General features: G+C 40.7%; 2 protein-coding genes across 5 annotated transcripts; both read left to right on the forward strand.

Moving 5' to 3' along the window:
* Positions 1-366: 366 nt before the first annotated feature.
* Positions 367-11,396, forward strand: LOC121910804 (dixin-like). 4 transcript variants are annotated; one of them, XM_042432127.1, is made up of 21 exons: positions 367-609; positions 1,314-1,443; positions 2,420-2,545; positions 2,848-3,079; positions 3,362-3,463; positions 5,382-5,476; positions 5,587-5,690; positions 6,165-6,248; positions 6,553-6,606; positions 6,756-6,806; positions 6,912-7,016; positions 7,156-7,209; positions 7,337-7,408; positions 7,715-7,786; positions 7,898-7,963; positions 8,270-8,419; positions 8,779-8,836; positions 8,925-9,021; positions 9,281-9,389; positions 9,501-9,580; positions 9,667-11,396. In XM_042432127.1, exons 1-21 carry the CDS (start codon positions 547-549, stop codon positions 9,674-9,676), a joined length of 1,914 nt encoding a protein of 637 aa, XP_042288061.1. In that variant the 5' UTR covers positions 367-546; the 3' UTR covers positions 9,677-11,396. The 4 variants fall into 4 exon arrangements, with proteins under 4 accessions (XP_042288061.1, XP_042288065.1, XP_042288064.1 ...); XM_042432131.1 differs by having other exon boundaries at positions 5,388-5,476; XM_042432130.1 differs by having other exon boundaries at positions 1,317-1,443.
* Positions 11,397-13,105: 1,709 nt separating this feature from the next.
* dlat (dihydrolipoamide S-acetyltransferase (E2 component of pyruvate dehydrogenase complex)) lies at positions 13,106-23,599 on the forward strand. The gene is made up of 14 exons (XM_042432039.1): positions 13,106-13,519; positions 15,447-15,548; positions 15,636-15,760; positions 16,246-16,408; positions 19,388-19,514; positions 19,799-19,992; positions 20,120-20,258; positions 20,379-20,446; positions 20,995-21,096; positions 21,351-21,458; positions 21,610-21,728; positions 22,037-22,199; positions 22,321-22,457; positions 22,585-23,599. The coding sequence occupies exons 1-14, from the start codon at positions 13,256-13,258 to the stop codon at positions 22,712-22,714; spliced, it is 1,941 nt and encodes a 646-aa protein (XP_042287973.1). The 5' UTR covers positions 13,106-13,255; the 3' UTR covers positions 22,715-23,599.
* The last annotated feature ends 256 nt before the right edge of the window (positions 23,600-23,855 follow it).

The following is a 23,855-nucleotide window of genomic DNA, read 5'->3' on the forward strand; positions in this document are numbered from 1 at the left end:
GAGCCAGATCAAGTAGATATCTTTCAGCTTTACAGTTTTAGTGCCAAAGTTCCACTTTTTGTTACTATGCTTCCACCGCAGTTCAACAGGTAAACACTGGAAGGAAGTCCGAGGAAACACAAAGAGGAAATTTGTTGCAAGAAGACTGTAAATGTGGCAGATATCCACTTGATATGACTAACTCAGACTGCCTCATATAAACTGCAGATAAATTTTTTAATGGATTTTTGCACAAAATGACTGTATGGGCAGACTTCAAAAAAGACGAACCTATACTTTAAAGGTCAGCTGCAGGAGCCAAATACTCTGAATGGAGGCATAATTTATACATCTACCAGTTTGTCATATTCTATTCTGAAAAGTGCACCCGGAAGTGTTGTATGTTGTTGCCATGCGGTGACTTGACTCCGGTGTCCACGGCAGACATAACGGTAGCATCCGTCCGTTGACGTCTGCTGGAGTACAGCGGTACTTTAGTAACGGGGGAGTCTGTCCGTTGTTTCAGGGGAGCAGTATTAGAGGCGATGAAGCTATTCGAGTTAAAAGATGATCGCCTCACTTTCTAGAGGAAGTTTGCTGGATGAGGTTCTGCATGGAGGCTTCAACGAGGTAACGGTTACCCAGCGTTACCAACTGTTAACGTCAGTTAGGTTCGCTGTAATTTAGCAAGCGGAAGATACTTAAATCTGCTAACCAGCTCGTAGACAAAGAAAAACTATAACTGCAACAACTGTAGGTGAAAACAACGAATTTCTGCTGTTTATCCAACTAACGTTAACATATTATTTGCTAACTCGCTAACGTTAAAATGCAGTTTGGACCCAATAACAATAACCTGATATGAATTTTAGTTGCTTTCGTTAACGCTAGCAATAACGTTAAGTTTAATGGTTGTCAGCTAGCTTTTGTATGAGTTTCAAAGGGCATACATGAGTTAAACATATTTAACGTCAAGTGAAATAGTCTCTGTTGTGTCCTGCGTTGGGTGGGTTCATTGTAATGTATCCCGGACGACGGGCTGTCACGTGACTGAACGGGACCGGTGAAAGGTGTAGTGAAGCGTGAGAAATGCACGGGGGGGTGCGCTAAAACTCCAAACTCTGGGCTGAACAACAACGTAAATGTGTGACCTTAACAACTAAAGTAACATTTAATAAGCAGTGGGACAGCAGGCCGACCCCGCTCCCCGCCCCTTTGTCCCAACATAATAAACAAAGGAGCTCGTTTGTTATGTCGTGCTCTCAGCCTTTTGTGCCCCCTCATGAACATGTCTTCCCTACTCTAAGCTGCTGTCTGTCTGTGTGTGTCTGCAGCAGCAGCTGGCAGCTTATGTTTCCTGGGTGAACGCTCAGCTGAAGAGGAAACCAGGGCTGAAGCCCATCACTGACCTCAGGCATGATCTGCAGGATGGAGTGGTGCTCACACAGCTCATAGAGATAGTTGGTAAATACACACATAAATGTCTCACAGACACAGTGCAAGGTTTTGAGTCCACACAGTAGCTGCTTCATGTAGTAATAGTGGAGGAAGAATAAGGGAAAAAAGGTTGAATTCGTTTCAGTTTATGGGTGCATACATGTTTGTGCATACATGCATACATTTTTTGTAGTATGTCATCAATTTGTACTTTAACAAGTGGCTCACCATTAAGCCCTTATTTACATGCTTATTAATGATGTTTCAACTCTCAGTGAGGACTATTTGAGTATAGCTTTTCCTTTAAAATTGCACCGCTAATGAAAAAACAAACAAATGTAAAGCTTCACAATGTTTATTTTGACACTTATGCAAAAATACACTCAGTTGTATGCATTTGTTTCTATATGGAGTAGTATTTCTGTTCAAAAATATTATACATACCTAAAAAATGCCCTCAGATACCCACAATATTTCAGTCTTTAGCATAATGCAGAAAACCAAAACTTGTGTCTTGATTAGTCACAGCATGTCAGATTAAGCCTCTTTTTGACCAAAAAGTTCCAGGAACTGTGAAACCAGAAGACCTGATCTTTAGGATTAAACTGGGAACTAGCTGATAGTTTGTGGTAATCCGCTGTAAGGATTCCTTGTAAGAATTAACTGAAAGTGAGATCAGCAGAGGCACAGATCAGCCTTAAAATGCAACAGCTATTTACAGGAAGATGGAATATTTTGAGGCTCTGCATTTTAACCCTCTTTAATACTTACTGTCATTCTTTTCAGAGTCATTTGACTCCCAAAAACAGACTAAACTAACCAATTACTCGCCCTGAGTTTTTAACACTCACAATACTGCAGTATGAGTTTAATTTGAAAATATCATGCTACTCATCACTCCACTGGATGGTGTTTTTGGCCCAGATTATATCGTTTCACTGATCAGTACAAACCAACCTGTTTTTTAATTCCCCCCCCCCTCAAATCTCCTTCAAATTGGCAGCTGGGGAAGTGCTTGAGGGAGTGTACGTGTCTCCACAAAACAAAGAGGAAAGCAGGAAGAATGTGGAGCAAGTCTTGCAGTTCATTTCCTCCAGGCACATACGCATGCCGCACATATCCGCAAGAGGTAAATCTCAGAAAATTTAAATTTGTCTTTTCTCGCTCTCTTTCTCTTCCTTTTGAGAGCATTATAACATACATATTTCTACATGTGCATGAGCAGTGTCTCACTTATTAGGGAAAAGTCAATCATGTGCATGATGGCTGTATTTCACAGTAGATTCTGTGCTATCTAAAGAAAAAAAAACTATTTTACTTATATTAGAATTGTTTGTCGGACTGCTCTCTTGAGATTTCATATACATACTGGATGTTGTAAATGCTGCACATGTTTAGTTCTTTACTGAGAACCATGTGTTTCTTCTGCAGATATTGTGGATGGTAATCTGAAATCTGTAATGAGGATCATTCTGGCATTGGCTGCCCACTTCAAACCCTCAGCCAATCACAGAGCTGCTTCTGGAACTGGGAGGAGCTTAACAAGAGGCTCTTCCAGCCACAACCCTCTCTCCACTGTTGCACTAGCACAAGGTGCAGCTGCGGCACTGGCGTCAGCACGACATGATGCCTCACAGCCTGCAAGTGCTACACGCATCTACAGGTATGCTGGCTGTAAATAATCTTAATTGACTGTAAATATAATCATACGCATACACACAAACCCTTGTCAATATCTTTCTTTAATACCCAAATGTTTTCTAACATAGCAACCGTTTATTACATACATGCGCAGTCTTTGCTGGCCTCTGCTGGACAAAGACACATCCATAAAATACCATCTCAACTGCGGAGATCAAGCTCATCTCTATATATTTGCTATCAAAACTGTATGCCAGTCCTTATTGTAAAATACATCAATTCTGCTTTATCTGCCGTCTTTCAGTGGTTGGGGGTTGGATGTGGAAAAGAGTGTGTGTGTTCGTGCACTGGTTGAACAGTATGAGAGAGGATCTCCAGAAGAGCAGGACAATTTACAGTCGAACAGGTAATCTGCTTTTAAATAAGCTCAAGTTTCTCAAAATAATGAAATCATCATGCCACGACTCAACATCATATGTTGCAGTTAGAATCTAAACTCGTCCACAGCAAATGCGCTTGATGTGCTGTAAATAGCCAGAATCGTGTGCTGTGAGACACAATAGTGCATAATGTATGTATGGCAGGTGGGATTCAGGTGGACATGGTATCTTCAGCAGAAAAGTGGATAACTAAGCGCTCTTGAATGCAACGTGTAAAAATAGAAACCTGCTTGCTGAAAGACAAGGATAGCACTTATTCCCTGATTCACTTGTATAATGTCAAAAAAGCAGTCGTAAAATTTCCTGTAACATTGTCACGGTGGAACTACTTACATACAACATAGTAGGCGAAAAATATTCTATGACATGAATGAATGGTTAAAAGAGAAATATAAGATGCTATTGACTTGACTTTGCTGGCCTAAAGTCATGAAAGAGTTTAATAGCCTAAAGACAATGGGTATAAATTGTTGCTTTTTATATTTTACAGTTGATTCAATTCAATTCAGTCTTTGTACAAACTTTTGACAGCAGTTAATTTTATGCAAGTTCTCTGGTTATCTGCCATCTTTAACACTTAGTTTTCCAAAGTTGGGGAACAGTGGACTGCATTCTGTGGTTTATCTGTGTGTTGGTGTATGTGTGTCCGCATCTCAGTGCCTGACAGAGCACATGACTCCGGTTTTAGTACTCCAAACTTCACCCCACCGTTTATGTGTGTGTGGTAGTTTACAGACACCCGGGCAAAACACAGGCAAACGATAGAGAAAAGAAATAATCAGTCCTTATCTTCTCCGATCACATGTCTGGCTTGACGTTATGTTGTGGTGTTCTCCTTGACCGTTGGTTGTGTATTTTAATGTGAGTGCAGACGTGTGTGCGTGCGTGTGTGTGTGTGTGTGTGTATGTGTGTTTGCACTGATAGCAAGAGAAAACCTGCATTGATTATTTATAGAATGAGGATGTAGTGAAGATGTTTGCAGACGGAGGTTCAACAGAACCTATAACAACCTGATGCTGCCTCGATATATCGGGTCTGCTGTGCTTGTTGCCATGGTAACGCTAAGATACAGTAGCTGGAGGGAGAGGGGCGGAGTTTGTCAGAGTGAGGAAAATCACAAACTGTCATGAGTTTGTTGAGATGCTGATGCCAGAGAGCCACATGCAGGGTGGAACTCAGTCTCCTTTGGAAATATTATGCACAGTTCAAACCACCTGTAGCCCACTATGGGGGGGACGCAGATTAAATGGTAAGACCAGACAATGCAGCAGTGTGTGTGTGTGTGTGTGTGTGCGTGTGGATTCCTATGAAAGTGGGTGTGAGTTTCTGTTTCTTTTACTGTAACCACAACAATTTTACAGCCCTGAAATCCAATTTGAATAGAGTGTAAATTAAGTGTAGAGAGTGTGTGTGCTTGTGTAGTTTGTACGTTTTAATTTCATGCAAAGATTTAGGAAAAAAAAGGGTTTCTCTTGGCAAGTTAGGATTTGAGAAATGATGTGTCATTATCATGCGTTGCTTTTGTCCCCTTCTTTTTTCCACTTTTACAAGCCTTCTGTCCAATTATGAGTCAGAATTTCAACAAAAGTAGCACTCAAAATACGCACTTGCGCGCGTAACAATTTCCATTTAGTGGCACATTTCAGAATGACAGTTTTACTCTGTTTACTACTTACAAATTACTGAAAGTGTACTTTACTACTACAAATATATTATACAACAAACTGAGAAGTCATCCAGCCAGGTAAAAGTAGAGTAGTATATAGTAGCACATTACATATTGTATTTGCGCTGCATGTTGATGTGAAGTACAGTGAGTACATGCACACAATCCCACGCTCCTCTGGAATAAATAGATTAATCAGCGTTTTGTCCTCCTCGAGCCTCAGCTCAGTCAGTCCGCTGGCATCTCCAAGAGCTCCACCCAGCAGCCACTCAGACAGACAGCAGGAAGATCGCCAACAACAGGAGAGCAGCGGTGAGCTCTGCCCCCCCCCCCCGCCGCAAACAGGCATCCTGTTTCATTAGTGAACCTCAAGTTTTATATTTGGATATGTGTTTAACTTGTTATTTTGTGTCCGCATGTAGCTGAGTCATCTCATGTTATAGCCGAGACAGCGTGGGAGGATTCTGTCAGTGAAACTTTGGAGAAGGAGGTGCAGGAGACGCGTAAAATGGTGTCAGCTCTACAGGTACGTGAATATTGAGGTTTAAGTTTGATTCTGATGATCATTTTTACGTGTATACAGATTGTAGCTTTATAGTTTTTATTTCAGTATGACTTTTTGTTGATTTCAGTATTGAAGTTAAAGTGCTGCTGAGTGTATACAATATTACACCACCATAGAGACCAGGGTTCAGTTCCCTGGCTTGACTGGGCCAGAACACTCTTGGTAGTGTTTTTGGGTGGGAATCTGGTGCAAGATCATGTCTATGTCGCTCTGCTCCTTCTGATTGGTCGCTGCAGCACCTGTGTAGAGGGAGATGGGATCTGGTGGGATACAGTAACTTATTTAAAAAAGCAACATATTGTATTTGAGCTTCTTGAATGCCCTGCTTATGATTAATCGCGCTGCTGCTTTAACAGGTCAGAGCTTTTCTGAGCACGTCTACTTCACTCCAAAGTACAAACTGGTGTCACATGTTGTGCCCTTTGTGTTTTTAAGGCTCTGCTACTGCATGGTTCGCTGCCTGAGGATGAGCAGGATGTGTCTTTAACTTTGGAACAAGGCAACACTGATCAGCAACTGGTAATAGTCTCTCTTTTTATTTTTTCATCCAGATTTTTGTTTTTGAACCTTGATTTTCATTTTCTGTCCGCTCCCTCTCTCTCTCTTTTTTTTGTGTCACTCTCTTCTATGCTGTGTTTCACCAGCTCTTTCTGTCCCAACACAGATCACATTTCTTTTTCTTAACCGCGGGTATGTGTGTTTGTGCACACTTATGTGTGTGTCAGAGGGTGACACGGGTATCAGTTTCTCTGCTTTCTCAGTCCATTGTACTTCTCACACACATCCCTTTTTTGTCTCTCTCTCTCTCTCTCTCTCTCTCCAGGTAGTCATTCGCAGTCGTTTGGACCAGAGTATGGAAGAAGCTCAGGAGCTGAAGGTATTTGGTTGTTTTCTTTTTAAGCTGTATAGAATATGTTCTTTATCTTCTCTTTTTAGGACAAAAGAAACACTTGTCTTATTACTGGTAGAATAAACTTGGATGCACACTGATTAATATTTAATTCTACTGCTTACTTTTTGGTTAAGAGGGAACTGTTGCGCTGTAGGCAGGAGATGAGAAACCTGCAGGGAGTCAAGGTAAGACACAGCCAGACCTTATTACTGAGTTAAATATCATTGTAATTCTGTAGTATTGTAGTAAAGTTTCTGGCTAAGGTATTGACTAGGAGGGCCTTTCTTCAGGAGGCCCAGCAGCAGAGGTTATGCACTCAGGAGGCATCGATACTGCAGATGAAGCAAGAGCTTCTCAGAGCCGGCATGACTAAGGATGAACTCAACAACCAGAAGGTACGAAACATACAAACGTTTGAAATCAAGTAAAAATCTCAAATAAAAGTCTGTTTTTATTGAAGTGAAAGTAAAATCTTCAGAACACTGAGTATGTAATGCAGATTCCTCTCTTAAATGAAAATGTGTTGTGCTGTAGGCAGAGCTACAGTGGAAGCTGGAGGAATGTACCAGGCTGTGGGGTGAATGCAAGGTAACGTACTCCAACTCCTCTCTTGTAATTTAGTACGTACAGCAACTTTAAATCTGTTTATTGAGTTTGTACAAAAAAAAAAAAGAACCCTACCTATTCTTTTTTCCCCTTTAATGTGACGGTGCAGAAGGATGTAGGACAGAAGGACAGACTACTGCAGCAACTCAAACACAAGCTTGAAGAAAGCCAAAAACAACAGGTATGTTAGCCGGCTACAGTGGGCTCAAAATGTTTTGTCCAGCTCAGTGCAGTGTGTGAAAATATGAGACCAAAAGTTAATCATCTGCAAGTTAACACTAAAACTTACTTTGACGCAGGAGAATATGCTTAAAGCACAAGTGTAAATATACTAATTTCCTTAACTTCAACCTTCACTCAAAAATTCAATTATCTTGTCATTTTAAAAGTCTGAGGCATCAGCAAGACATATTTTATACAAGAGTTAGGATCTAGCTGGTTTATATTAGTGTTGGTTTTCATGTCTGATTGTGTGTCTCTTTGGCAGAGTGAATTGCAAAAAGAAGTGGAGCATAAAAACAACACGCTGCAGGAGCTGATGAATAGAGATCTGCAGCAGGTAGTAATGTTTCTAAAATACATACCATCTTGAGTTTCAGGTTTCAGTCTGCATCAGGCAATTCATGAAGATATACATTACATAGTTGATACTTTTTTCTTTTTTTTTCAGATATCCACTGGCACAGAAAACAATGGATACTCTTACTCTGGAAATCCAGCTCCTTCTGTGTCAAGTGTAAGTAATGTTTTTTATTAATGTGGCAGTTCAGAAGGTCTGTTGCTAGTTTTGTACTTGTGAAGGTGCTAACATGGTGTGAAGGTGCTGTATAAAGGCTTTGTACTATAACGTGACCACATAAAACACTAGAACCACAATTCTAACTTTGGGATGTAACACAGGACAGAACATGATTGCTTCACACCATGTTCTTTTCTGTGCTCAACACACGCAAAATCAACATCTGCATAACATTTTATGACGTTATAACAAGCACACAGCTGTTCTCGATAAAATGTGCTTTTTGTGTTTGTGCTCCGTCAGCAGACAGAGGAGGTTCAGCTCCTCAGAGATGCACTTAGGAGTTTAAGGAACAACTTCAGAGACCACGACCCACAGCACCACACACTGGACACCCTGGAGCAGGGCATTGTGTCACTCATCGACAGACTGCATGTTCTGCATACACACCAGGTATAAATATGAGCATAAACATACCTGAGTCTAACAAACCAGTTTTTTTTTTTGTTTTTGTTTTTTTCAAACTGAACAAAAAAGGAGCAACTTTAATGTTTGGGCTCTTTTGTGGATCAAAGCTGTGTTGTGTCACATGAACTGATGGTTGAGGTTGCTGTGTTACTGAGATCAGTCTTTGGGCTATGACAAAAGATTGAATTAATAACTGCTGACTTGTTAAATAGTCAGCCTTTGGCCACTTTAAAATCAGATTTGTCTTCTTAGATAGGGTTAACTTGTGACAAAGTGTAGAGATCTAAAATCACAAGAGACTGAGGGGAAGTAAACCAAATTCAACATTTATTCAAATATTGCAGGGAAGAGGAAAATCTCCAAGACGCAAAGGTCAGCACACAGACTCTGACTCTTGGCCAAGTAAGTTGTCACAACTTGTACCCATCAACCACACATGTGCACAGAATATTTATGCTTTTACTAACTATATTTCTGTTGTTCATTACAGAGGTTTCTCAATCCCACAGCAGTTCAGCTGCCTCCACTAAAATCCTTTATTTCACTGGAAAATCCCCAACACCTTCCATGATCAATATACCGAAGAGGTTAGTGTTGAGTGAGTGTGTGTGTGAGAGAGAGAGGAGGTGTGTGTGTGAGGTATTTTCTCTCTGAAACATTTATTGATGTTACTATTTTTTGCTTAATTCACCCTAAAAAAGTAAGTTTGGCCACAGCAGTAATGCTAATCATTCCAACATTTTAAGTTAGTTTAAGGCCAAAGGTGGATAATAAAATAGAAAATACATAAAACGTCACATTTTTAACAGTCAAATGTGAGTAAGTCTCTTCGTACACATTATACAGGCTTGGCGAAGTTACTCTCAAAGACGTTAAGGCAGCTGTAGCTCGAGAGGGAAACTACAGGTACCACTTCAAGGCCCTGGACCCTGAGTTTGGCACTGTGAAGGAAGAGGTAAGAGAAAGCTGGGAGAAACATACGTATGGCATGTGAATATTGTTATAATATACTGTAAGAGTAGAGGAGTCATACATGTAGATAAGATGTCCTGATGTCTGTGAGCAGGTATTCATGGATGGAGCAATTGTTCCTGGCTGGGAAGGTAAAATTGTGGCCTGGGTAGAGGAGGACCGTGGTGAGGAAAGGTAACAAGTCTATTCTGCATCTCTCTCTTTATTCTCTGTTTAACTGACTCTCAGTGGTAATAAACGTATTATGTTTTATGTTTTAGGCCATTGTAGGTTCAAGCAGAGGAGTCATGACCGTTTTTTTTTTGCTTTTGCTCCTGATCCCAGAAGCACATCAGGACAGCTGTTCAGAACAGAGGCACAAGTGGACACTTTTTGAGATTCGACTTATTAGAAAAATACTGTAAGACTTGTCAGCAAGAGATTTGGGTTGATCAGCTGATATTAAACCCTACTCACTTTGAAACTGGTAAATCTGTGACTGATGTTTGTAATATCATAGAACTCAGTGCCTTACAAAGGAAAGCTATTTCCATCATGTGCTTATAATAGCCAGGCTGTAACTGTAGCATCTCAATTGGACTCAAAAGCAGCCAGAAACATAATGTTTGATTAACAATAGTGTTGTTTCACCTCTAGCTGAGGCCAGAGGTTCGTATGAGGAACTGGAAATAATTACAAAGTCATTTTCAAGTGTTCGGTATCACTTTTCATTCCTTGTGCAGCAGTGTTGTCTTTAAAACAAATCCCACCACTTTACATGTTAGAAATATGTATTGTACATTGTCATTGATTGTGAATGTAAAGTGAATATACAGTATTATCTACCATGGCAGTGAACAGGAAAATAATTTTGCTGGGTTAGAAAAATATCATTTTTATTGTTTTATAATACAAATAATACAAAAGGACAGAAAATATCAGAGCAACTTTGTACAACATTAACTTTGTTTAATGGTGCACAAAGTTTCTCCTCATTCTGTCCAACTGCTGACAAAATACACTGATCAGATACCAGCTACTATCGCTATGATTAGGTTTTGTATTAGTTATATATGATAGCAGTAAGAAGGACGACGGTCATATGGAGATGTCCAAACAGAAAGTTCTATTGCAAAAAGAAAAAAAAAACACTTGAATGTATTTTAGACTGATGAGTTTCAGTAAAAAGGACCCAGGTTTTGGTTTAAATCTCAGACTGTAGCACACCAGCATGCATGTTCACCAACATGCTCCAACTGAACTGCTGTTAGTGAATAGAAATGCAGATAAAAAAAAAAAAGCACTGTTATTTTGTTTACTTTATGAAGTTGTTTTGTACATTTGTGTAAAGTATTTTCACCATATCCTTAAATATTTGAAGTTTATGAGTTTTTTGTTTAAAGAAAGATTCTTATAAGGTGAGAATGCTTCTGCTCCTGTTTCAAAGATGATGTGGAGATGAATTTGACATGAGATTTAAAGGATGTCAGACTTTTGAGCCGGAGTAATGGACCATCCCGCTATTTATGGTTTGTGTGTGTATGTATGTATGTGGACTCAGGATGGACCTTTGACCCCTAAATGCTAGAAAAACTGTAAAAGTAAAATGGAGTTGATTACGTGATGCAGTAAAATGCCCTCAGTGTTGAGATAACTGCAGACACATCTGTACAGTTACACAGTCTGTACTGAAACTGGCTATCACACACTTTTTCCTTCACTGTGCTTCTATCTTCCCATTTGGGATCAATGTGTTTGCCTTCTCTAACAAGACAATAGAAATATGCATCAGTCTTTTTTTTAAGTAAGACCCATTTGAATGCCATAACTGCCTGAACTGTAAAATGTACAAGTTACTGGTGAGATGGTTATTTTCTTTAGGATATGTTCGCTGATTTTTTTTTTTTTTTTTTTTACAAACAATGTTAAAAAAAAAAAAAAAAAAGGCCTTTGTTGATTGTTCGAAAGACTGATATTGTGGAATAAAACCTGAGTTTTGTTTTTAAAAGGATGTAATTGTTTCAGGTTGTATTGTGCGTGTAGAGGTGATGGGGGGTGACAGCTGTTGGGGAGGAGCAGCTGAGGTGATGGTTGGTCTTGACTGGATAATACAGGTTGAAGGACGACCCTTTACTAATAAATGGCTAAAGATAGACAGTTTCTGTCAGTGTAACACTTTTATTGATATTTTTCAAAATGTATACTGTATGCATCTACATGTTTTAATATTACGCCACAGATGGAAAATGCAACCCTCTGTTGCCTATCAGGATAAATATTTTTTTATATTTGTCTTTCTTACATGTCATATGGGATGAATTTTTTTTATTGAAATTCTAGGTGAAATCCCAAAGTTTCTAAAAGGTGTAAGGCTGAATTTGGGGGAATGGTGTATAAAATGATGCACAACACCTGATGAATTATTTATTTGATGGAAGGCAGCAGTCATACAAACATTACGTGTAAACATACAGTTTTTAAATTCAGAGCTGGAACAAGCAGAATATCTATTTTACAGTCAAACGGTGTGAATTTTTTCCAACATTAAAGTCAAAAATATGTTTTTTCTCCTTGTTCCTACAGTTGGATGTTTGAGCTTCATTGTGCAGAATTATGTTTGTGCAGAGTTTGACACTAGAAGACTGTTTTCACATCTATCTGCTGAAAGTGGAAAGTTTGGAAGCCAATACTGGTCCAATATTCAACTTACACAAGTGTGATGTGGAAACTTGAAACCTCCAGTGCAACACTGAAAATTGACTTTACAGTGAAGTAGGAAACATCTTGTGTCCAGCAGTTAAACTTCTAAAATGAAATATATTTGCATATTTATAAATTGTGGAATTTGTAATGAGGGAGAGGGAGTAGATTTAATTTTAAGGATTTTAACAAGATAATTGAACCATATCAAACAACCTATTGTTCAAAGAGTATTTTATATACATATTAAAACATGTCTGGAGGGGATTTTTAAAAAGTCTTAAAAATGGTAAAACTTGATGTCAAGGCGTTAATGACTAAGCAGCATAAGCTTTGTGATAGGCAGCTACATTTACAGTACACAATGTACTGTGACTAGTCCATGTCTAATGTTTCACTGCCACCGTGTGGCTACTGGTATAACTGCAGTAAAAAAAAGTTTCTAGGTGGAACAATAACGCTTTTGATAAATGTGTTATTCTTTTATATTTATATGGTTTGACTGGGGTTTGAGGTTTTGATTCAGTGGTGGTGTTTATTTGGTGTTTGGTGATTGGAATTTCAATTGAATTAGATCTGGAAGTACTGTGTGGAAGGAATGAGTGTAAGAGCTTAATGCAACAAGGAATATCAGAGTTATGGCAAAAAGAATGGGAGGAGAGAAACAAAGGCAGGTTTTACTTTTCAACAAGCCAACACTCAAACACACGTCAAATAATAACTAGGCTGAGACTGGGTCACTGTGCACTGAAACATGGTCTGGCACTGGCTGGTCAGCACCTGGATGGAAAATGCATCTGTGGCGAGGCAGAAACTGTGAATCATGCTTTGAAAGAAGGTTCATGCAAGCAAAGCTGTCAGAAATTGGAGTTACAGATCATTCATTGAAATCAATACATTGTGAAACAATAAAAACTGGAAGTCTACATATGACCTGTGGAGGGCAGTAACACACATTTGCTGCGTCTAGTCTGCCGCAAATCTCATCAGAAATAATTTAACATATTTTACGACAGTTCTTACGAAGGGACGGCAGGGCAAGAAGGAGAGCCGTAAAGCGTCGTGTTTTGGACTGGAGGAGGTCATTAGAAAGTGAGCAGCAGGCTGTCGGAGCTCCGGTGGAAGATAAATTTATTTAACAGCTCTGTATAGTGTTTCAACCGCTGCGAGATGCTTCGTCTCATCCTGCGGCTCAGGCCGTCCGCCGGGCTCCCCTGTCCCCGTGTCCTCCCGGCCGGGCCTGCCGCCGCCGCTGCGCTCGGCTCCGGCTCCCGCTCTGTCCCCGGAACCGGCTGCCTGCGGCGGCTTCACAGCGGGGCCAGCTCCCGGGCCGTGTACTTGGGCACCGGCTACAGCCACAGACGGGCTCTGCTGCGGTCTTCCCAGCTGTCAGGGCACAGCACCCGTTTCTATGGCCTGCCGCCACACCAGAAGGTACCGTCAGTTACCGCAGCCGGTTTCAGGTTGTCATAGCAGCGAACTTCACGGTTACAGCGAGCATGACCTCCATAGCTAGCATGAGGTAGCACCTAGATGTACCGAGCAGCATCTGCCACTCATTCACTGGCTAAATCCAGCCAATCATTGTGCCATTTCACAGATTTGTAACCTATAAAATCCCACGTTCAATCAGTGTAAAATCAGAGCATCTAATCAATCTAATCATTATTAGTCATTGATGTCATCAGGTGACACCATTAGGAGTTGTGTCCACTGGCATTTTAGTTACTACATCTGGGGTGAGATCAGTATTTTAAAGGCATTCAGTGATAAATTAGGGAGTGTCCCCATGTGGATGCTGTCATATGAGTCTTTTCATTATTCAGTGTTGTCGGAGCAGCTGCAGGATTTGTCTCTGTTCAGTTCAACTGTAGTGATATTTGTTTTAAAGTGTGTTTTCCCCTTAATAATGAGACTACTGTATGTGAGCCAAATGCTCGTAAAATATGAAAGTGGTAGATTTCTGACACAAAATAATGATTCACTGTAGAGTGGCTGGTGAAATTGAACATTTGTCTGTCAGTGGCTGGTAGATGTTCTCATTTTAAAATGTTAATTCCCCACCCTGCTTTGTTTTCAAATCTAGACAAATTATATTGTCATTACATAGGCCTATTTATTTCATGTGTCCATGGCTGCAACTAATGATTATTTTCCTTATTAATTCACCTGTTGATTACTTTTTCAATTAATTGATTAGTCACTTGGTCTATAAAATGTCATAAAATGGTGAAAAATGCTGATTCAGAGGTTTCCCAAAGCCCAACATGCAACCTAAAATGTCTTGTTCTGTCCTGAACAACAGTCCACAACCAGAAGATACTCAGTTTAATATCATAAAAGACTATAGAAACCAGAAAATATTCACATTCGAGAAGCTGGATCAGAGATGTTTAGCATTTTTTCTTTAAAGAATGACTCAAAACGATTTTACAATTATCAAAATAGTTGGCAGTTTATTGTCTCTGGATCAACTGGACAAGTAATCAAATAACCGTTGTGGCTCTACATGCGTCAGATGTTACCTCTGTGAGTGATTTGCTCCATCTTTATATTGCATACTGATTCTAAACAGGTTTCAGGTACATAGGCTGTTCACACTGGAAAAGTGACACCAGAAAATTAAGTATACTTAAAAAAAAAAGGCATATTGACACACTAGAATAATACCTCAGAGTGTGCTGGTGAAGTGCACTGTTGTCCCACAATGCAGCGCACAAAGGAATTGGACAAATTAAATTAGAAAAGGAGACAAATGGTGGCTGGTGGTGAATCAGCTCCAGGAACAGTTTCATTAGTTTAATTGATAGTGAATGACATTACAACGTCACTGTTTGATTGACTTGCGCTAAATTAAGTTTTGTAATGTTACCTTAATTATATAAAAATATCAATTTCTTTTATACTATTTCCAAAAACATTACACAATGAAAATTGCTCCATAGAACATAATTTATGTAAGTAATATATAGTGTGGAATTGGGATACATCATAGATTTATTAACAGAAATCTCAGATGTGATTCCTGAGAAATTCCTCTTTTTCTTTGGTTTAACGCCGATCTAATTTGAGAACCCCTGTTCGAGCCCATACCCGTCTCTCCACTGGACGCACTCACAAATCATCATCAGATGTTACATGGCCTTGAACGCTACTGTAAAACATCCCAGATGTGGTGAAACACAGCTGTATGTGGGTCAAATATTGAGCAAGAAGATGAGGCGATGATGATGTAGAAACTGCTGTTACAACACCTGACATTCGCCACTGTTTGCGGTGCCTTATCACGAAGCCCCAGTGAGGACGCTGGTGATCTGTTGGTATTCTTGAATTAAATGCAATCTGTTTCTTTGTTCAACAGGTGGAGCTGCCTGCACTATCGCCCACCATGCAGACTGGAACCATCGCTCGCTGGGAGAAGAAGGAAGGAGACAAAATCAGCGAGGGTGACCTCATAGCTGAGGTTAGGAGTGTGTGTGCATGTGTGTTTCAATATTACTACAAGGAATTATCGCTAAAAACTCAATTTTTAACATTCCTATCTGTGTAGGTGGAGACTGATAAGGCCACTGTAGGGTTTGAGATGCTGGAGGAGTGCTATCTGGCTAAGATTCTTGTTCCTGAAGGGACCAGAGATGTCAACATTGGATCAGTAATCTGCATCACAGTTGACAAGTAAGTATCTGTGCCATGACGATGTAAAATACACGCTGAAAACAAGGTCCAAAATCTTATTAGCCTGCAATAATTGCAATAATGCTCTCCTAACCATTAGATAACAGCTCCCCTGCCCCTTCCTTATTCCTGCAGATGAATGATACGATAATGAAAAAAGAAATTAAGCTAGAACGAAGATATTCTCAAAGTCATTCAGTCTTGAAACACAAAACAGAGGATCAGTAGATCACACACAAAAAATATTTTCATTGATTTCACTTAAACATTGCAGCTGGTGTTTCTGCACTACGTAGTCTGTGAATGTCTCGGTGTCAAATAAAGAGCATTATAGTTTTGAAAATTGGCAGCCAGAAACAGAGTTTTGACACTTTTCTCACTTTTTTCAGCACCTGTTTTTGCTTCATTGATGTCTTTTCGTCTAGCTGTGGTCGTGTTGTCTGTAAGTGTGTGTCTAAGATCTGTGTGTGTTTTCCCCCCTGCAGTCCTGACCTCATCGCAGCCTTTAAGGACGTAACGTTGGACTCACTTAAAGCAGCCGGTGCAGCTCCGTCATCGGCCGCCTCCGCTCCTCCTCCTCCTCCCGCTGCTGCTGCTGCTGCTGCTCCTCCCGCAGCCCCGGGCAGCTCTTACCCCACACACATGAAGGTAGGCATTTCTTTACATAAACAAAGGGCAGTCAGGTGTGTTAGACAAAGTAGAGTTGAGTAATAAAAATTTGTTTACAGTCAAGGTGTCCTCTGGCCACTGATGTAACTTTATGAGGGTTGCTCAACATGATAGTCTGTGTGCATACAGTTAGTTTTCTCTCTGTTGGTGGAAATTAAACTTTTCTTTTAATTCATCAGTCTCAACGGCAAATTCTGTAATGGTGTGTTCACACCAAACGCGAAGTGGATTTTTCGCACAATGAGATTCCATACAAAGTTAACTTGAGCGAAAAGTTGTTGTGAGCTAGCCAGCTCTGGATGAAAGAGCCATGTTGCTTCTGGAGGAATAAACACACACCGGACCACCACACCAGTCACACTGGATTCTGCTTTAATCCGGAGCACTTTACCGGCAGAAGGAGTTTCATAAGACGGGTTAATGCAGTTTATCACAGCAAAACGTACAGAGAAGAGTTGATAATGTATCTCTCAGTGTTTACAGACAAGTGTCGGTATGACTGTTGTTAGCAGGAGGACTGGCAGGCTGTGATTCAGTGACATCACCGCGGTGGCTCCTGTTGTCCGGATGCGGACTAGTTGGTGCCTGTTGTTGTTTGCTGGCTGTTTGGGGTGAATAAACACAAATGATCACATGGCCAAACTCGTGCGAGAAACGCAAGGCAAAAATTCGCTTTGCATTTGGTGTGAACACAACATAAGTCCTAAACCTTAAAACCACTATGTGTAGAATTTGAACATTTCCATGGATCTGACTGAGGCCTGCTGATATGAACGGAAATGAGAGCAATACATAGACAGCACCAGTTTTCACCAGGATAGCCAAAATACTATGGCATCAGAATAATATGAAAGGTGTAACAGTCTCACAGGGGCTTTAAAAGTGATGAGTGAAAACAAAAAACCTTAAACATAATTTGTGACCTTTTGTGCAGAGTATGTCTTTTGAGGTTTTATGTTGAACTAGAAGAGATTATAAAAACTTAGCTTCATAGAAGAATTCAGAAAGCAGTTTATATATGTGGCTTTCGGCAGTTATAAGCTGCTGCTCTTATTGTAACTCCATGTTTTCTCTTTCTGAAGTTATTATGTCAGAATTCTTCGCGTTGACGCAAAACATGAGTTTCAAATAGACATTTCTCATCTCATCATCTCCTTTATAATGCTGCATTTGTATTAACCTCTTCCACTCCCCCCTACTACCACACACCCATTTTTGTCTTTTTTAGGGGGGGACAGGGGATCTTTAGGGGGAGAAAACAGGTCAACGTCTCAGCACTGTGTGGAAAGTTTTTATAGTCTGTAATAAAGGTGTTTTGATTTGGCACCTATTCAAATGGTGGATGATTGAAGTATATGATGGCCATTCCCCATGCTCAATTACGTCTCATAAGTTATTGCAGCAGTTTTTGAGTTGATAGCATTTGTTACACAGATCTGGTGCAAAATCTAACCATTTTTGACCACTCGAGAATTGATAAAAATGGTCAAAAATCCCTCCAAAATACCACGTTAGAACAAAAACTTTTGACATTTGGAAATTTCTGTGAGAACTGCATTTTTCGGTGACTGGACAGCGAACACTTCTGCGGCCATATTCATAAAGCTTTCTTGTACAAAGAGTTGCTCCTAGTGACAAAATTATTAGAATTTAGTCGTTTTCTAAGAAATTTCCCCTTACAGTTAAGACTAGATCCTGGTAAAGATAAAAGTTATTCACAAAGTATCTCAGCCCTTAAGAGAGCTCCTAAGGTGTAAAACTATTAGGAGTAGGGAGGAGGACTTTTAAGAGGCTTAAGAGTTTCTTAAGCGGAGGAGAAAATGGCGGAAAGACAAAGAGGCGGGAGAAGTATTCTCCAAATGCTGAATGACAGTTCACAACCCCCTTATTGTCAATATATCTAGGAAAGCCATATATCCTCTGAATGCTCTCGGTCTCTAGTTTGTGGTTGGTCATATACAGTGAGGTCAAGTTTCAAAAAATGGTCTCACTACAATGAAGTTGCTACTGTGGGGACTAACATCATCACACATGAATACAGTCTCAGTCTCAGCTTTCCAGTCAGACCCAATTTATGCAATTCCAAGACTGTTTAGGGACCCCAGTATGCAGAATTGTTCAAAAACACCATTTCTAGAATAGGCAAAAATAACACATTTATACTGCATACAAAAACTGCATGGTTTTTGCCCCAAACTACATGGGATTACCATAAAGTGGGTGTGTCTGTAAAGGGGAGACTTGTGGGTACCCATGGAACCCATTTTCATTCAGATATCTTGAGGTGAGAGGTCAAGGGACCCCTTTGAAAATGGCCATGCCAGTTTTCCCCTGGCCAAAATTTAACCTAGCTTTGGAGTGTTATTTAGCCCCCTTCCCAACGAACTAGCATGACATGGCTTCTAGTTTCATATGATACCAGAATTTTCAGTGTAGATCGCTACAGCCTCTGAAAGACAGTGATATCGGCTGAGGACGCTGGCGTCCTCAGGTAGTTTAAGAGGGTAAATTGTGTGTAAACGATGGGCGATATGAGTAATAGTTGTGGTGGTGAGTCGGTGATCTGAAAGACTTTCTCTTACCTTATTTAATGCCCCTCCTGTATCATCTCACACCCAGTGGTCCAGGTTGTGGTTGATTGCTTAGAAATGTTATCAGTTGAAGTCATTTTTATATTTGGGTGATCTCATTGTTTAATCAGACTGACTATTTTCAAAACTGAATTGCAGCTTTAATTTGTCAGAGGCTGCTCTAATGAAACGTCCCCAGCCAGACTCTAATTAGGGATGCTGCTGTTACAGGATTTAAAGTTTAGAGCTGTACTGAATACAAATGATCCTGCCGCCTTAAGTATTTGTCACTATTTTTCTCTACAAAGTGGTCAAACTGGAAGCTACAGATATGACATCCCTCTGTCTTGACTCATGTTGATCAAGTTGATGTGTGGGTGTGTTGCAGATCACACTCCCTGCCCTTTCTCCCACCATGACGATGGGCACAGTGCAGCGCTGGGAGAAGAAGGTCGGAGAGAAGCTGAGTGAAGGAGATCTGCTGGCTGAGATCGAGACTGACAAGGCAACCATCGGTAAAGTGACTTGAACACCTCAGTCCTGAAATATTTACTGTCAGTGCCTTTTTTTTTTTTTACCTGAAGTACCCAACAGAGTATTACTGTGCTGTTTAACATCCATGAATTATTATTTTTATTTTATTGTACCATATGTGATGTTGGTATCCCGTCATATTTGGTGAACTTGAAATATCCCTTATATGACGCAAAGGTTACAACGGTCTTGAATTCCGATGTACAGCATGACAGGGAAAAGCGCACCTTGCTCACCACGTCCCCCTCATGCGTTTTGTGTTCAGGCTTTGAGGTGCAGGAGGAGGGATACTTGGCCAAAATCATGGTGGCAGAGGGAACACGCGACGTCCCTCTGGGAACACCACTCTGCATCATTGTAGAGAAAGAAAGTGACATCGCTGCTTTCAAGGATTATGTAGAGACTGGCGTGGCGGAGGTTTCCACACCTCCTCCAGCTCCAGCTCCAACACCAGCAGCGGTGAGACACACACACACACACACAGCTTTTACTTTTATATGTAATCGTAACAGAGACCTGTCTCCTCTGTTCTGCCATGAGATAGTTGCTGCTGATGTTACCTGATTTGTGACTGTTTTTGTTCCAGGCTGCACCAGCTGCTGCTGCGCCCAGTCCTGCTCCCGCAGCCGCTGCCCCAGCAGCACCCAGGAAGGGCCGTGTGTTTGTCAGTCCGCTGGCCAAGAAACTTGCTGCTGAGAAAGGAATTGACCTGGCACAGATTAGCGGTAAGTCACAAAGAAGCACTTTGGTGGATTACTTTGTGAAAGGGTAAATACAGAGCTAAAAAAAGGAATGGGGAATTTTTTTTTTTTTTTTTTTTTAACACTGAGCTGTTTTCTGTTCAGGTTCTGGTCCTGATGGACGCATTACCAGGAAAGACATTGAGAGCTTTGTTCCACCAAAGGCTGCACCTGTAAGTGAAAGTCCCTTCTGTATTCATAACTCCCAGTTAGTAATGCACATTTAATTCTGTGTAATCATATGTGACAACTTCCTTTTTCATAATTAATGATTTTTTTCAGTGTGAATCTTTGAATATAAGAATATTATGCTAAATTGATTTGTTGATGAATTGATTAATCATTATATCTTTCTTAAAGCAAAAATGCCAAATGATCTCTTTCTAGCTTTTAAAATGAAATTATTTTCTACTTTTCTCTGTTTCATAACATTTTCGTTTAATCAAAATTAACATTTTGAAGATGTGACTGTGGCTGTGTGAAATTGAGATGATCATTTTTCATCATTTTCATAAAGGTTTCATTAATTTGTTTATGAATTTGTGTCCAGATGTTGTAATATGCTTTGAGGTTTTGATCCACTCTGGCAGAATAATAATTTTTACCGTACTTTTGAAACCCTGTTTCCAATGAAACCTCAACATTTTGGTGTTGTACCAAATATGCCTCGATGTTTTGTTCTAATTAGTTTTGATATAAATTAAACCATTTTCTTTGGCAGGCTGTGGCTGCTGCTCCCACTCCAGCTGCTCCTGCACCTGCTGCAGCTCCTGCTGCACCAGCTGGGACCTTCACAGACATCCCTATCAGCAATATCCGCAAGGTGAGAACACACACACACACACCTGACTTGGTGGTCCGCTGTGTTTAATGACAACTTTGGTGTATCGAATGCTGCGAGGCAAACGTCCTGAGGGATCTTCGCAGCGTAGCTCTGTTATCTCTGACCTGTGCTTCCACATTTTGCCCTTCAGACAGGCGTTTCCATTTATCAACACAGACTCCACTAACTCCTCATTTCTGTCTCTGATGAATTATGGATCAAAGCTGAAGTGCATATATTTGTCTCTCCTGCAGGTCATCGCTCAGAGGTTGATGCAGTCTAAGCAAACTATCCCTCACTATTATCTGTCTGTAGATGTCAACATGGACCAAGTGCTGGAGCTTCGGAAAGAACTCAATGCTGTGAGTTTTTTGCTTGTGAATAGCCATGAAACAGAATGAAATCAGGACAGACAGGAAACTCCCCCCCCCCCCCCCCCCCCCCCCCCCTGAATTGTCATACCTCAGCTGAGATAATTATCTCTCATGTCTCAACCTGGTCTCCTTCCTGCAGGAGGTGAAAGCCCAGAATATCAAGCTTAGTGTGAATGACTTCATCATCAAAGCCAGCGCTCTGGCCTGCCTCAAGGTTCCTGAGTGCAACTCCTCCTGGATGGACACAGTCATTCGCGAGTGAGTAAACACACATAAACAGCCATATCCAAACATATGTTTATGTTGTTTGGTTCCAATATACAGTACACAGGAAAATGTTCTCTTGGTTTGTAGATCTACTAATCTTTAGCTTGCAGATATGACCTAGTCAGTCGGATTAGATTAATACCGTGAGAATTCTATCAGACAATAGTCTTTAATAGTGTAGCTGCACTATTGTGCCTGTAGAGGGCACTCGGAGACATTTTTTAAATCTTCCTTGTTTGAAGTCCCAATAACCAGATGTTTGTGCTGTCATCAGTATTGACTTCTTCTAATCATTCCAGGAATCATGTGGTGGACATGAGCATAGCAGTGAGCACAGCCAGCGGTCTCATCACACCAATAGTGTTTAACGCCCACACCAAAGGACTGGTTGCCATCAGCTCTGACGTGTCAGCACTTGCCGCCAAAGCGAGAGACGGTAAACTGCAGCCGCATGAGTTCCAGGTACGACACATATTCTGATCCTGTGGGTGGACGTTGTTTGAGTGCGGGATAGTTAATTTTATCATTAGTGAACCAGCATATTGAGACGTTCTTCTTCATTGTGTTTTTTTTTTTCCACTAGGGAGGCACCTTCACCATCTCTAATTTGGGGATGTTTGGCATCAAGAACTTCTCAGCGATAATCAACCCTCCTCAGGCCTGTATCCTCGCCGTCGGAGGCTCAGATAAACGGCTGGTGCCTGCTGATAATGAGAAAGGGTTAGTATAACGACTAATAAATCAAATGCATCTACAATACTATAACAAGTTGGACATATCGCCTTTCAAAACTCAAGACTCCGGCTTGTGTCGGCACTGACGCGGCGTGTGTTTTTGGGTTTCGCAGGTTTGACGTAGCCAGCATGATGTCTGTGACGCTGAGCTGCGACCACCGGGTGGTGGACGGGGCGGTCGGCGCACAGTGGCTCGCCGAGTTCCGCAAGTTCCTGGAGAAACCCGTCACCATGTTGTTGTGATCGGACTGTACTACCATCAAACCACAGCTACAGGCCGAGGCCTCTCACTGAAGTGATCTGATTGGTCTAAAACCGGTCTTATCCTACTGTGATTGGCCGGCCTGCCACCAGGTCACTCCCAGTTACCCAGAGGGGGAAGAGGCAGAACTCACTCCGCTTACCTGTCTGTCTCGATGTCTCTCTCCTGTCTATCTCTCTCTCTCTCTCCTCTCGCTCTCTCACTCATATCCTATTTATTGAGGCCCCATCTCATGAGAGACCAGAATTAGATATAATTTATCCTAGAATAGAGACTGGCCATACGTCACTAAAACATTGCTAATGTTTTACAAAGGGAATGTGTTACATGTCCAACCCAGCAAGCATATTTACCCCCCCAAATCTGTGTGTGTGTGTGCTCCTACACACTTTTATCTGTGATTTTGTGTGAATGTGATAAAGACGACGGGAAGTGCAGCTATCTGTGGGTTCCAGTCTTTTGAGTAAAGGCTCGTGATTTTTGTCTGCTCGCAGGCAAGAGGAGGATGACAAATGTATGTTAAGATCCACATACACACAAACCTGTCCCTGTTAAGTGGTCACACACACACAAACACAATTTAAATATTTAGTGTGTTTTCTGTGGGTTGATGCTACAGTGTGTATATTCTTCACTGTGGGATGAACACAGTGCTGTATACATGGTGGTACAGACCCGAATGATAACAAACAATCTTAAAGGAAGTACTGAGCAGTTTTGCCAATTCTCTCTCTTCCATGGGGATGTTTATTTTTTAGTCTCAGAGTAAAACACTGACCTTGGAAATATTCTGTATTTCACAGCTGAAACGCACAAAGATGGTGCTGGATGTTATTTGTTATTTGAATAAATTGGGAGAAGTTCAACCTTGTGCCATAGGCTCTTTGGTTTGGGATTTTATAACTAGACTTGTGGTAAAAGCCTAAATTTAAGCACTTAACAACACATTTTTATAATGTGATGACAAAGATATCTTCAAAGTTTTTGAAAAACTATAAAAAATATTTATCTGGCAACCAGGAGTCCAAGTTACTGATCTTTTTTTTTTTTTTTTTTTTTTACCATATTAACAAATCTGTGTGCAGTCAACCTTTTTCTTATAATGCAGTCGCTTCCATTCAT

Source organism: Thunnus maccoyii, chromosome 13, assembly GCF_910596095.1.
Source record: "Thunnus maccoyii chromosome 13, fThuMac1.1, whole genome shotgun sequence".
Classification (NCBI taxonomy): domain Eukaryota; kingdom Metazoa; phylum Chordata; class Actinopteri; order Scombriformes; family Scombridae; genus Thunnus; species Thunnus maccoyii.

Excerpts from the sequence above, each read along its gene's own strand:
- dlat (XM_042432039.1), top strand. The coding sequence starts at position 13,256 with ATGCTTCGTCTCATCCTGCGGCTCAGGCCGTCCGCCGGGCTCCCCTGT. Across the intron at positions 16,409-19,387 it reads CTTACCCCACACACATGAAG|ATCACACTCCCTGCCCTTTC; the intron begins GTAGGCATTTCT and ends GGTGTGTTGCAG. Across the intron at positions 22,200-22,320 it reads TGCAGCCGCATGAGTTCCAG|GGAGGCACCTTCACCATCTC; the intron begins GTACGACACATA and ends TTTTTCCACTAG.
- LOC121910804 (XM_042432127.1), top strand. The coding sequence starts at position 547 with ATGATCGCCTCACTTTCTAGAGGAAGTTTGCTGGATGAGGTTCTGCAT. Across the intron at positions 3,080-3,361 it reads AGTGCTACACGCATCTACAG|TGGTTGGGGGTTGGATGTGG; the intron begins GTATGCTGGCTG and ends GCCGTCTTTCAG. Across the intron at positions 6,607-6,755 it reads AAGAAGCTCAGGAGCTGAAG|AGGGAACTGTTGCGCTGTAG; the intron begins GTATTTGGTTGT and ends TTTTTGGTTAAG.